Raw genomic sequence first — 15,157 nt, 5'->3', positions numbered from 1 at the left:
GAGAGAGAGAGAGAGAGAGAGAGAGAGAGAGAGAGAGAGAGAGAGAGAGAGGAGGTCAGAAAGGTATTCGATGGATCGCTGGGGGAGGTGGTGGGATGAACTTGGACTTTAAGCAAATCAAATCAGGCGTTTTGTAAGTAGATTAGGGAGAGTGTAGTGTGCTGAAGACCTGACCTTTGTGGTTGTGTCAACACATTAATATGTGGCTATTAATGGTTGGTCACTTGTCTGGAATATTCTTATGTCCATTTAATGGTCTTAAGTCCTCACTCTTCTGAGTTGCTATGTTTTACCTGTGAAGCCTTCCATGTGACTGCCATTAAGTCAACCCGTTTCTCTCTATTTTTATTTTTGAAACGTTATTGTAAAAAAAAAAAAAAAACCCTGCTTCAAATAAAAAGAAAAAGGCAAGCTATTATAAAAGACACATGGGCTTCATCCCTTTAGTGAGTGAGGACTTTTTTTTGTGTGTGTGAAGATTATGAATGGGCAAAAAGAAAGAAAGAGCCTGTGTCCTAAAAACTAAGTCTTCTCACTTAAAAGCAGAAGACATAGCCAGTGTCATCAGGCAGTTTCCAAGTTGGCATCCCAAGCTGAGTGGCTGTAATAACGAAGTCTCTGCAATGTAGTAAAGGTCTTTGCGAACTTCAAAAGAAGACCGTGGTCGTAATTCCTACATTTTTCTGTAGCAGAATCCGAGTTGTAGGCATTTCTATGTGTAGATACTGGAATGTAATTATTGAGAGTGCCATGATATTCATGAAGACCACACTGGCATTACCTTCTTAATATAATTTGATTCTAGTCGTCATGTTTTATTCATGAGGTCCATTTTTATTCATTTCATTGTCTTCATCTCTTTTTATTCCTCCCTTTAAGGGGAAGTAAGAAAACAGAGCCCCATTCTGATTCCCTTTGGTTGTATCATTAGTACAGTTCATGAAGTCACTTAACAGATTATAGAAGGCTAGAAGAAATTGTTGTTTGTGTGCAGCTTGTCACCAGATGATGCTGGAGTCTGATGAAGTTTCTACACTGCCTCCCCCAGGACTCCCTATTTACTAGTCAACTTAGGTAGATGATGCTTTCTGGTAAATTGAACAGGGTGTAATGATGTGAAGCCATACCATCTGCTATTATATTTAATAATTAAATGTTAAGCTTGGAAGGCATGATTTCTATGTCATTTTATAAAACTCTTAGCAGAGTTTTTTTGAAATGTACTTATTCGAAAGAAGACCTGATTTGTTTGTAAGTAGACCTTATTTGTTTATAAGTATTAAGAAAATCCTCGTTTTTCATTAAATGTTAGTGTATCTTATACTTTTTTAATTTTCAGGAATATCTTGAATATCTGCATTATGGTTGAGATCTTCTAGGATCTAAAGAAACTAACTACTACCATTTCAAAAAATGAAATCATACCAAGCAATTGTATTAGCAGAATAAAGTAATTGTGGTATCCTGCTGGGTGGGAACATCCTCCTCCATTGGCACTCCAGTGGCAAGCAGAGAAAATAGTCTTTTAAGTTTGTTCTTCAATAACCATGAATGATATGGTTTCTAAAAATGTGTCTGCTCCTGTCTCAGAAAAGCAGGCTCACTGAGTGGAGCCAGGAGCAGGGTGCACTGGTGTCTGGCTACTCTCTTCCTCTTTTGACTTTGTTTAATGTGCTCTCTGTTATGGTTCACTTTGTTGCTTGGCTCATGCAATTAAGAAAGAAGAAATGTTTTTATGTTCAGTAAGAACATTTGCTCTTTCCATAACATTCTGCACAGTTTGCAGTAATTAGAAATACCAGCCCTCTGTGTGTCTTTGAAAGGATTTTGTGGTATTTACGCACTGATGTGTTCACGTAAGCCGTTCACGTAAGCCACGCCACACTGTTGAAGGGCATTCAAGTGTCCTCTCCACGTGCTGTACCCCAAGGAATCCTGGTGCTGATGTTTGCAGTTCAGCCAAGCACTATCTCTGTGATTTCACTTCTCTTTTCTGGTGCTTTCTCCAAAGCATCCGAGCTTGTTTGGTGGTTTCTGGAGGGTAAGGGCTAAGGTAAGCACACTTGTATGCAGGGAACATGTCTGAGTTCATATTGCATTTTCAACAGTGTACAGTTCATCTTACCAGTATCACTAGTGTTACATTATGGAGAGGGATTTGCATAGCACTTCCTACTCATTAGGAAAGCTAGAATAAGAAGCAGGAATAAAAAGTAAAAATTCACGCTGGATGGGGGTTGATGGCTCATGCCTTAAGTTCCAGCACTCAGGAGGCACAGGCAGCCGGATCTCTGGGTTTGAGGCCTCCCTGCTCTACCGAGTGAGTTCCAGGACATCCAGGGCTACATAGAAAAATCTTGTCTTCAACAACAACAAAAGTGTATTTGTTTATTACATGGAGGAAACCTTGTCTCTGAAAACAAACAAACAAAACAAAAAAATTCTTGAATAGATGAGGAAGCCAGAGGCTTTGCATCCTACCAGAGTGCACGAGTTTGAAGAACAATTTGTTGTTCCTCAAAAAGTTAAATAGTTAAGACAGGGTTGCTGTTTGTTCCAGTAACTCTACTCCTAGGATACATGCTCATACAGAGAACAACACACGGAGATCATGTGAATGTTATGTATCTTAGGACCAGACTGCAAACACTGGGAAAGCCCGTCTGCAGATGAGTAGGGAAACAGGATGTGATGTGCCCATGAAGTGAACAATTACTTGACCATAGTGAGTATTGGTGTAAAGTCAGTGATCTTCGAAGTCTGTATTGGATGTTTCACTTACATGAGAAGTCCAGAATAGGGAAAACTCTTACACAGAAATTAGATGGATAATTATTAGGGTCTTAGGGGAATAAAAGGTAATGGGACCTCTAAACGGCATGGGGTTTCTTTTTTGGCATCAAGAAAGTTCTGGAATTAATACCGGTAATGGCTACACAACCTATGAATATGCTAAAATAATCTGAGCTCTGTGCTTCAAGAGTGTGATTATTATTGTATGTAGATTATGTCTCCATTTAAAAATTCGAAACTTGAGTATTTGGAAAGTTGGATATTTGGAAAGCTCTCAACCTAGGCAATAGCAGGCCTTTAATAAATACTTGTGAATTATTATATTTCCCTATGATTTTTAAAAAGAATGTGTATCCAACTATGTAAAACTGTTAAATGAAATTTACCAAAGGTAGTGGTGGCATACTGTTGATCTTTCTAAGCTATGTAACAATAAACAGTTCCCTGGAGAAGGAGCCACATAATGGGATATGATTTCAGTACATTTGTTGCACTTACAACAATATGAAGACCCAGATCTTCAGCTCAGTGTTTAGTTACCCCCATGAAGACTCTATCATGTCTGTGTCTCTTGTGGAATTAATTTGTTAGTATCACATACCAAATTGGGAATAGAATTTACAGCTCGTATATATTCTTGCAATTTAATGGTTTCAGTTCTTATTGAACATTTAAATCTGAAAATTGAGATGCATACTGCCTTGGTAAATGATCATGGTGAAATATTTTTTGCTTTGCGAGTAGAATTCAAAATCCCTGTAATTAGTTTCTTTTTCCTTTCTACTCTTTTCTTACCCGCTTTGGGACACACTGGTTTCTCAAATTATGAATCCAGTTTCTTTGTTTATTCTAGCCATGTAGTTTTTATTATTATATACCTGTTTAATTTTTAATGTCTCATTAAAAGTAAATATGGCTAATTTCCCCATCAATATTCAAGAAATCTTCCATGTCTCTGCCACAACCTTGATATAATGCTGTCTAGTGTGTATTACTACATAATTAAAGTGTTTTGTTTGTCAAAGAGTTTTGGCAAAGCAATTTGTCAACATATTTTAAATGAACTGTAGGTTTATTTCTATGAATTGACACAGTGTTCTGGAAGAGAGAGAGTAATGTACATCACATGGTAAGAGGATTATTACAACAGTGGGAATAACAGAGATGATCAGGAAGGTGACCTTATTTTCTTAACCATGCTTGCTTACGGTGTAATGGAAGCTCATTCAGAATGCTAACCTTAACTCGCTTGGGAGACTCGTTAAGCACAGACCATGTACTGGTCACTGTGTTCACAGTGAACACACAGTCTAGTTCTATGTAATCGTGGTCACATTCAACAAGGCTACCCCTGCCCTCTGCCATTTAAGCTGCACTTGTGACATGGGAGAAGCGGAGTTGACTAAGCAGAGACTGTCCTGACAGGCCAAAGGCAGGTTAGGCACTGGAGTCAGCCCTGTAAAGTTATGATAAAGGCTTGGTAGTTTAATCCCACTGTGATATTGAGCCATTATAGGCTTATTACTAAGGATTCAACTTATGTCAAGTCTACAGTATGATTTCTGAGGAGAGAGAGCCACATAACTGAGACCAAATAAGAGACCACTGTGTCATGGTAAGTGCTCAGTAGGACTTGGACTTGCTTGAGGTTTGTACACCAATGTGAGTGGAAGCAGAAACTGGAACCATTATGGTTAACTTGAACATGGCTGAATTTCTTCATTTATACCTCTCTTTCTTCCCCAGGGAATAACTTCATAGCTTATCAGGGGAAATTTCTTAAATATAGGTTGTTTTTTTTTATAGGACAGATTTTTCTTTGTCACTTAAAACACCTTGGGTGCAATCCTAGCCTTCAGGGGAGAGGGACCCATAGAGCAGTAATTTTCTCTCTTGACTGTGTCCACCTTTGCATGGCTGATGCATTAAAAGAGAGTTGCATGCTGTATATGTCTGTTCTTCTGGTTTCCTGGAACCAGTCTCTTCATTTCTTTCAATAAGCATAAATGGTCATTTAGGTGTTGGGAATCTAAGTGTCCTGATCTTTCCTAGCCTCCTAGCACTTGACGTTTGGAATAGGTAAGTGGACGAAGGAGTGACTGAATCATTACTGTTAGAAAGAAGACTTCACCGTTCACAAACCAAGACACCAGGCACACTGGAGTCCTCCTGTAAAATTATGACCTGGGAGCTTGCTAAGAAGTCAAAGCGGAACAAACCAAATTTGGAAATCATGATTTAAAAGAACCTTTAGGATGGAGGTCTCAAGTTCACAGGAAACATTAAGTATAGAAGAAAATAACCCCCTGAGAAAGGGATTAGATTGCAATTCTCAACCTGTCAATTGTGACCTTTGAGGTTCACATATCAGATATCTGAATATCAGATATTTAATTTACATTGTGATTCATAACAGTAGCAAAATCACAGTTTTGAAATAGCAATGAGCTAATTTTATGTTTGGGGGGGTCATCATAGCATGAACTACATTAAAGGTTTGTAGCATTAGGAAGGTTGAAAATCATGTCTAATCCTTAGAAGGACCATGAAGGTGAAGGTACAGGAAAGTTAAGTATCCATGGAGTAGGAGCTGACTGTCAGTGAGAAGGTGGAGCTGTGAAATTGGAAGGGCTGCACAGGAAGGGGCTCAGCCTGGCCAGAAGAGCTGAAACCCAGCCTGAGCCTGAACACAGGGCAGAGACTGAGGGGGTTCTGTGTTTCCTGCGTGTTCTTGGTCACTGGGAATTCTAATGCAGAAGAGCTGCCTCTTAAGTAGTGGTGTCGTCAGCTTTGATTGGCTGCTGCTGCTGCTGCTGCTGCAAGTCACCCGTCATCCACAGGATTCTGCTTGCCCCGTGCATGTATAATTAGATGAACTTCGTGAAAGTTACAGGAGCTAGAGGATTCAAAGTTTCCCAGTGTGAAACCATGGTCATTTCTCTAACGTTACCTGGGAGCTTTTCGGTTTGAAATCTGGTTGTCTTAATTTTATTGTTGCCACAGAGCTACAATAATTGTGATAAGGCCAAGGCAATAAGTACACTTGATATGTTAGGCACATGACTGGACTCGATCATCCATGGGTATGTGATCTTTGGGGTCATTGCTGTTGGTGTTAAGATTGCTAAGGTTTTCCACCAACCGATTCTGATCAGATTTGAGGTCCACACCGCAGGAGGAAAATCATGCCTGCTTTCTCTAAACCTGGTCAGGAGCCCTTGGCTGGGGTGGTCACCTATTGCTTTTGCTAAACAACCATGTTGTCAAACTGCTTTCCAAGTACTCTTGTTCATTCCCCAAAGTTCTGTACTTATTGTTTTCTCTTAGTTGGGATTTCTATTGCTTTGATGAAACTATGGCCAACAGCAAGCTGGGGAGAAAAGACTTTATTTGGGTTACCCTTCCACATTGTAGTCCTTCATTGAAGGAAGCCAGGATAGGAACTCAAATAGGGCAGGAACTTGGAGGCAGGAGCTGATGCAAAGACCATGGAGAGATGCTACTTACTAGCTTGTTTCTTGTGGTGTGCTCAGCCTACTTTCTTATAGAATCTAGGATCACCAATCCTCCAGGGGTGGCACCAAACACAGAGCTAGACTTTAACTATCAATCACTAATTAGTAAAATGCCTTAAAGCATCCATTCGAAACCTGTGGGTTGCAACCCTTTTAGGTTAAATGACCCTTTTACTGGGATCACCAAAGACCATTGCTGCTTAGTGGTTTCCTTCCCCTGACTTGCTCAGCTGTGTTCTTATAGAACCCAGGATCACCTGTGCAGGGATGGCATACCCACAATGAGCTGGGTTCTCTGCCATCAATCACTAATTAGGTGGCTTGGGTACAGCCAGGTCTCATGGAGACATATTTTAAATTGAGGCTCTTTCCTCTCAGATGACTATACCTTGTATCAAGTTGACATAAAAATAGCCAACACACCTTCCTCAAACAAGCTGCCTATTGTAACAGGCACTGGTTAATGGAGAAATCAGTAACTGTCCAAAGGGCTGAGAATGGACAGCTGTAATCCCTGCATTAGTTATGTGTCTGTTGCTGTGATAGAACACCGTGACCAAGGCAAATGATACGAGAAAGCATTTAATTGGGCCTATGGTTGCAATAGGTTAGAGTCCATGATGGCAGAATGAAGGCATTGTGGGAGGAATAGATAAGAGCTCATAAAAGCTGGGCAGAGAACATACTGCAAATGGCACGATTCATCTGACGCCTCAAAGCTAGCCTTCTGTGACACACCAAGGCCACGCCTCCCAGTCCTTTTCAAACAGTTCCACCACCTTGGGATCAAATAAGCCTATGGGAGCCACTGAAACCACTGTAATGCAGTGATCACAGTGTTCATGGAACGCCTTAGAAAAGAGGAGAGCAAAGAATGTAAAAGCCGAGACTGGGGAGAGAGATGTCCAGAAAAAGGATGCCTTCTGGATGTGATAACCATTGCATTCATGAACTCACTACAGCCTTGGTTATCCACACAAGGCTTGGACAAGATTGGACTTATCGACCTTTAATCATGGGTGAAGGAGGGACCAACAAGGCCACACCCTTCCCCAAAGGATTATCAGGAGGGACCAACATGGCCACACCCTTTCCCAAAGGATTATCAGGAGGGAACAACAAGGCCACACCCTTCCCCAAAGGATTATCAGCAATCAAAGCTTATTGGGGGAATGGGTATCACTTTCTTCAGTAGTGTAGCCACAGAGAAGTGGCCCCTGCTCTGCTCAGTAACTTTGTCCCACACTCCAGCTCTAAATTTGCAAGAAGAAAATATGAAAGCGCATGTGAGGGGGGACGTGTTTGGAAGGTGCCAATGGGAGGAGGAGTACAGGGGATAAAAATGACTAAAATTTATTATTTAATATATAAAAGAATAAAAAACTGGAAGAAATACATTTTGGAAGTCCAGAGTATATTTGAGCTTTATGGGAATTGTCTCTTGCAGGTTTGATTTCAACATAAGTGATATTGAAATGAAAATACTAGCACTTTTCCATCATTTTCTTTGCCCTAGAACTTATAGCAATCCTGGGATATCACTAGATATTCCAGATCAGTCTGAAGGTACTGAGGACCAGCAGCGTTAAATGACGGGCTACTCAGAGCACTCCTAAGTAGACACTCTATAAAATTACTTTTCTTCAAATTTTTAATTTTTTTTGTAATTAAAATATAATTCCATCATTTTCTAAGAAGCTCATGCATTATCTAGTATGTTTGGTTACTTCTACCTGGAGTTGGGGGCTGAGAAATCACCACAGGAAGACACACGTCAGTAAATGAGCACTTTCTGGAACATCTTTCAAATCCCTTGTTTACTTTTCCAGTATCTGTACCTGACTCCCCATTCCCCCACTTCCTGGTCTTTTATTCAAACACTTGATCCTTTTTATGGACCTGTTCTTAGCCTGTTCCTGTCTGTTCTACCCCCTCCTCACTAGCTACTGTTTGTGAGCAGGAACCAATCCCTGTCTGAAATCAACACCTATATTAGTAATTGCTGCCTAACAAACCACTCCAGAATTAACCTCTCCATGGTTCAAATTAGGAAGGGCCCACTGGACTCCCATTTATATCTCTGTCACCTTCGACAGCTTTGAGTCTGAAGACTAGCTGTCAGTGGCTGGGACCAGGGACCATGGGAGGACCAGTGCCTGTGCACACTAACCCAGACTCTAGCCCATACTGGAAGCCTGCAGTACATCTTGGGGCTAGGTTTGGGCTTCTTGTATTATCCGCCCCTCTGCTCTGTCATCCCAAGCGTGTCACAATGCCAGCCTCAGTGGAGAGGGTGGAGAGGAGGACCACTGACTCATGGAACTCTTCCTTGTCACTAACTCAAATGAACTCTGTAAGACAGTAGTCCCGTCACTACCTTCTGCACAGTTGTGTTCTCATGGTCTTGGGTTCCTTCTCTGTGCTTACAACATCCTGAGCCAGTGTTTGGTTTACTTCTTGGTGACAAGTAAGCATAAGAACAAGGACTCCATTTTTTCAGTGTAGGATTTGGCACATGCGTAAGTTTTTATAAGCCATGACTAAGAATTTGGGGCGTGGACACCTATTAGTATGAAAATTGGATTAGACCATAATATGCTCACAAATCTTAAAACCTACTTTTTGGCATTTTGAATATTTCTGCTAAAAACATTAGATAAGGAGGCTTGTCAGGGACTTGATAAAAATTACTTAATGTTTGTCTGCTGTCTTTGTAGATTTACTGTCATAGTCCCACTTATTATTTTATTCTTTTTTACGTGTATATGGATGTGTGTTTAGGGTTGTTTGATATATGTATGTGTATATGCATATGATGGGTGTACGTGACTTAGCATCCGTGAGTGCTAGCACACTTGTGCCATGGCATGCATGTGGAGGTCAGAGGGCAACCTCCGGTGTCGGTCCTCACCTTCTACTTTGGTTGAGGCTGGGTCTCACTTTGTTCTTCCTGTGGTATACACCAGGCTAGCTGGGACTCTGCTGACTCTGCGTCTGGTTTCATCATAGGAGCTCTGGTTTACAGATGCAGGCAACCATACCCAGCTCTGTATATACTTTGGATAATTGGATTCAGGTTTTCATGTTTACAGCAAGCTTTCCACACTGAGCCTTCTCCCTCACCCAGGTTTTTCCCATTATTATTACAATTGTTATTATTATTGTGTGTAGATAATGTGTGTATTGTGCTTATGTATGTCACAGTGTATCTGTGAAGATCCGACAACTGCGGAGTTGGGTTTGCCCCTCCACCTTTTTTGGGTCTTCAGGTTGCCAGACTTACCTTTTTTTGTTTGTTTGTTTGTTTTGTTTGTTTGTTTTTCTCAAATCGTAATTAATTCACACAGGGGTTAAGGCTTACCTTTTAATTGTATCTCTTTTACTAAGAAAGACACATTACAAGTTAATGACCACTGTGCTCAAGGAAAGCATGCCTGTCCTTAAGTCCACTTGGATCTGGGATAAAATTTCTGTTTTAGAATGTGAAATGAACAAAGAAGTTAGTAATATCCCTGTTGGGCTAAGGTGTGTGTGGCTATGCCCACCTGTGCCCATCTTCCAGCGTGGATCCGAGCAGCAGGGCTGTTCTCAGGTGATGAATTTAACATGCACTGTGTGTTTCAGGTGCAGCTCCCCGTGTACCTCTCTGGGTTCCTAACCCTCTAGCACAGTTCCTTATCCGTGCTCCTGGTATCCAGTAGCCATGGATCGGAGAACAAGAGGGATCAACACCGGCCTCCTTTTGCTCCTCTCTCAAGTGTTCCACATTGGGATCAACAACATTCCACCTGTCACTCTCACAACCTTGGCTGTCAATGTCTGGCTCTTCCTGAATCCTTGGAAGCCCCTGTACCATTCCTGCATCAGCGTGGAAAAGTGTTACCAGCAGAAAGACTGGCAGCGTTTACTGCTTTCTCCCCTGCACCACGGAGATGACTGGCATTTGTATTTCAACATGGTGTCCTTGCTCTGGAAAGGAGTGAAGCTGGAGAAAAGGCTGGGAAGTCGATGGTTTGCCTACATCATCACCACGTTCTCCCTGCTGACAGGGGTGGTGTATTTGCTCTTGCAGTTTGCTTTTGCAGAACTCATGAATCAGCCTCACTTCAGAAGGAACTGTGCCGTTGGCTTCTCAGGTAAGGCAGACACTTTCTGAGGGCTGTGTGAGGGAGGTGGGCTGTTTCCTTTGCTAGTTGATATGGGGACAGAATCCTCAGGGTTAATGGCTGCTGGGGCCCGCATCTTGAGGAGCAGACCAACTGTGGTACAAGAAGGTATCATGGGATGCCCCACATTATGCTGCATCTTCATTCTTGGGCATTTAGGACCCTGGTCTGCTAGAACGTGGTGTGGGGTACCAGAAGCATGCAGCTGGCTTCCTCATGGTAGAGCTACGGAGGGAGTCGAGGGTGTCTTTACAAAAGAATGTTCTGAAAACATGAGTATGCCTGGAAGGAGACTCAGGGTACCCTGGTTACCAACTTCTCTGAGTCAGTGAAGCACAGAACACTTGTATGTGGCAGATAGCATCAAGCAAATGAAATACTTACAGATAGGCATCATGGGGCAACAAAAGCCTGGGGTTCACTCTAAGCTGATCCCCAAGGTTCAGATGGCTTCCCTGGGCAGATGAGGTCTTGACTGTACATGTTACAGTTCCAGATGAAGCCTCTAGAAGTCAGCCCTCCTTTACCCCAGTACAGTCAGTGATCATAGGAATTCACGAAGGACAAGCTTGACTTGGCTAGCCTAGCCAGTGCTGCCTTTATCTCATGGTGCACTTTGTATCTTCCACAGTTCTGATTAAGAATCAGAAGCACCAAATGGGGAGAATTGTATTAGTCCAAGGTCACCTAGAAAATGATGTGGCTTGTGCCTCTCAGTAATTTCATTGACATAATTATCCAATCATGAATATCCAAACACAATGGAAAGATGGCTCAGCCGTGAAGAACATATATTGGTCTTCCAGAGGCCCCAGGTTTGATTTCCAGCATCCTTGTAGGGATGCCCACAGTCAGCTGTACCTCCAGCTCCACAAGAATACATACACTCTTTAACTTTTCAGTGTTTTCCCATAGAGGCTACAGGAATCCATGTAGCCTCTATGAATTCTTGATATTCATTTGTTGTTAATAGTTATATAACATAAAATGAGGTTCCGTTCTTTGGGCCTCTCTGGGCACCAGAAGTCATATATATTTACCTGTACACAGATGCAAACTCATATACATAATTTAAAATTAAAAATTACTCTTTAAAATATAAGCATCCAACCCATTACTGTGGTATGCGCCTGTGTCTTGGGAGCCACCATAGCCACTCGCCATCACTGTTTCGTTTGTGTTGCAGACCCAGAAGGAATGGCGTCATCTTAGTACTGTAGTGAAGTAGCTAGCTCAAGGCTTTACAGCTAGTAAGAAGTAGACATGGGATTTGAACCCAGTGGGGATATTCTCACCATGTGCATTGCCCCAGAAATCTGATTTGACAGATGTTTCATGGGGCTGAAATTGCCATCAGGATTTACGTTAGGTGTGCTAAGTATGAGATGTGAAGAGGGTGAGAGAAATAATCCTGAACAAGAAGACAGAGCCCTCCCCTCTGGTTCTCCTGCTGTTGACCCAGCCTTCCTTTCCAACCTCAGCCTTCTGTGTGAAATTATGAAGTACAGACACCCTGCTTTCAGTGTTTTTCCACAGAGGGTACAGAACACCCATCACTGGTATCTGTTCATTGTTCATATTCATATAGCATAAAATTAGCTGTCTTAAAGTGGGCAGTTCCCTGGCATTTGATACCGTTGCTGGTGGCCCATTCCCACTGTCTATGTTGTATACTTCAAGCAGTTTGAATTTCCGTGTCAGATCCGTCAAAGGGATGACCGCTATGCTCATTGCCCTACGGACTGTGTTTCAAAGCAGAAAGTTGGATGTAATAACTGAGTAATTGTTTTCATATTTAATTACTTTTCTTTGTGCCCAGTGATTCTCTCCCTGTTCGGATTGTTGATATCAGTGTGTTCTTTATTCTCTTCTAGGAGTTCTGTTTGCCTTGAAAGTTCTTAGCAACCATTACTGCCCCGGGGGCTTTGTCAACATTTTGGGCTTTCCTGTCCCCAACAGATTTGCTTGTTGGGCAGAGCTGGTGGCCATTCACTTCTGCACCCCAGGGTAAGTCTTTACTCTCAGGGGATAAACATAGGAACGTTGATCCTTGTGGGGTAGTTGAAATAATAATGAGAGAACCAGTTATTTTCTTTCTATGTAGTGGTGGCTTGTAACCCCAGCATTTAGAAATCTGAGGTCAACTTGGGCTATAGAGAGACTCCCTGTCTCAAAAACCAAAATATTATTATTTTATTTTACAATCAAGCATATTTTTTAACTTTGAAGGCAGATTTAAGTTCCATGATTTTGACATTAAATGTTCCCCTGGTTGAATCCTGTCAACTACTGAACTGTAATTTAGAAGTTTGTTTCTTCCCTTGTAACTAGGAATAAGAGATCATAGTGTATATAGACTTGAGGATAAGTATTAACCAGTCAGTGGTGAATTCTAATAGCAATATTCTAGAGAACCACATAGATATCATGGAAAGATTAAAAAAAAATACCAAGCACAATGACCTAATGCATTGTGGCCATGTTAAATTAGAAATTGTCTTGGTTATAAAGCTCTTTAAACAGAATACTTTTACAGAGTAAATAGATGGACTCTGCTGGGTGTGGTGGTGCAGGCTGTCATCTCAGCATTTAGGGGACTAAGGCTGGAAGATTGTAAGTTAGAAGCCAGCCTCAGCTACATCTCAAACATAAGACAATGCCAAGATGAACGAACTCTGAACTACTTGGGGTTGTGAAGCATCTGTGGGCCTGACTCTATTCCTTTGCCTTTATTCCTTTGTTAATGTGACTTCATCAGAGGCCACTTGCAGAACCCCCAGGGCTCTAAGAATACCATTCGGACCAGCTAATCCAGGCAGGTCTTTTCCTGAACTGCTGAGGGTTGATGCATAGCTTCCAGGAGACATTAGACTCTTTCTGATTTCACCTCCTGATTCCATTCTGAACTTTCCAACATTTGGGTCTTTCTCTGCTTGTTTGGACAAAAGAGGATGAATTGTGTGAAGTGTCCCGTTTCTCCTCCAACTTTCACTTCACACAATCTGTATCATGCAGCTGGAAACACTGCTTGCTTATTTTTCTCCTGTCAGACCTGGGCACTGTTTACACAGTGGGAGATTTCAAGATTAAGAAAGAAAGGAGGAGGACTTTACTCATTCATTCATTCATTCATTTTATTATTATTCAGCTGAGAACTTTTATTTTGGCCTCATTTTGTATGATTGGTTATGTGCTCAAAGGAGAACACATTTTCCTGTGTTGTTGGTAGCCTACTAACTTGGATCCTTCTTTAATGCTAATTCTTCATCATCAAAGCTATTGGCAGCCAGTATATAATTGACACACACGTGGAACTGAACACTACTCATTTACAATTGTATTACTATTTGTGGCAGTTCAAGGAAGAAAGCTCAACAAAATCTTCAAAGTTTTCTTTGAAAGGGGTCTAGTAATGTCCATGTCTCATCTGAGCAGCCCCCTTTCTGCCCTGTTACTCCCAGCTCCTCACTCTCTTGAGTCAGTTAAAGTGTACCCAATAGGCCTTGTCTATACCTGGTTGCACTCAACATTCTTATGACAATCACCCCCTCTGGTGCTGGTCCCATAATGAGCCCACTGAAAAATAGTGCCTTTAATATTCTCCCAGCTCGATTTCTGTATAGCTCACCATGCTTTTCTTTTAGGGTCTCTACTTTTTATGGAAAGGGGATGGTTGCATAATAAATAGCCCCATTCCATGCATAGGGATGGGATAGTCTGAGCCCAGGAACTAAATGGAACTTCCTTACTCTAAAGCATGAAAGAATAAATCTTTTGGTTTATAAGAGTTGACTGCTCTGAGTGATAAACTTCTAATATGTAAGCATCTACTTAGGCACGTGTCCAAATGCAGATTAAGCTGACCGACCACTGGTCTAGAGAACCAAAAAAAGCAAGTGCTTCTTGAAGGCAGATATGTAATCTCAAAAAATTAAAAGAAAGAGTTTTGTCATGGAGCAGGGGAGGGAGGAGAATGGGAGGGGGAAAAAAAGAATGGGGGAGCCAGAGATGAGGCTTTCCATCAAAGCCTGTCTTTCTTGTTAGAACTATGTGGACTGCCCTACATATTGGAGGGAGAGAATCTGTGAGAGCAAACGTAGATGGTAACTGCCCCCAGGTGCTCTTCAGGGTTACGAAGAAGGTGTCCAGAAAAGGCAGCCAGGAGGCATCGTGCAGAGCCTGAACCTGACCCAAGATGGAAGTATTCACACTCATTTACACACTTATCACTTTTTTCCCTCTTCCTGGGACCCTGGTATGCCAGTGTTTGAAGAGGTGTCCTTACTAAGGGTTAGGTGTCCAGCCAAGTCTAAAAATATTTTTGCTAGATTGTAGAAATTTTGAGTTCCATTTTAAAACAGACACTGATTTTCAACTAGAGGTGAAAACACATGAATCATGTCAGTCTGTAATGGTGAGTGCATTCCATGGCCAGGATGTTGGTGGCCGTGTGAAGAAGTCTGTGATTCCAGATTTCTAGACTAATGTATATGGTTAGGACAAAGACTGTTTGTCCACGAGGTTTCCTAATGGCCACCAGCTCTCAAGATATGTCTGTTTGTGGAATGTGTGACTCATACTTCACCTCAACCAAAAACACCAATAGCAGTCATTCAGTTGTAAGCAAAGTTGTTAACTCACACCTTTTGGAAAAATATACAGGATTATCAAGCGCAAAGAAGA

The 15,157-nt window shown here is 41.7% G+C and overlaps 1 protein-coding gene across 2 annotated transcripts in view; it reads left to right on the top strand.

Moving 5' to 3' along the window:
• The window catches only part of Rhbdd1 (rhomboid domain containing 1), a 108,249-nt gene that overhangs the window by 11,813 nt on the left and 81,279 nt on the right, over nucleotides 1–15,157 (top strand). For both annotated transcript variants that reach the window (XM_028789420.1, XM_028789421.1), the window contains exons 2-3: nucleotides 9,933–10,444; nucleotides 12,349–12,481. In XM_028789420.1, the coding sequence (XP_028645253.1) occupies nucleotides 10,012–10,444; nucleotides 12,349–12,481 (566 nt within the window). In that variant the 5' untranslated portion in view covers nucleotides 9,933–10,011. The remainder of the gene's footprint in view (nucleotides 1–9,932; nucleotides 10,445–12,348; nucleotides 12,482–15,157) is intronic.

The sequence above is a fragment of the Grammomys surdaster genome, unplaced genomic scaffold, assembly GCF_004785775.1.
Source record: "Grammomys surdaster isolate TR1022 unplaced genomic scaffold, NIH_TR_1.0 125833, whole genome shotgun sequence".
Lineage (NCBI taxonomy): Eukaryota > Metazoa > Chordata > Mammalia > Rodentia > Muridae > Grammomys > Grammomys surdaster.
Note: the sequence above shows the minus strand (reverse complement) of the source record. Positions and strands in the feature narration are given on the sequence as shown.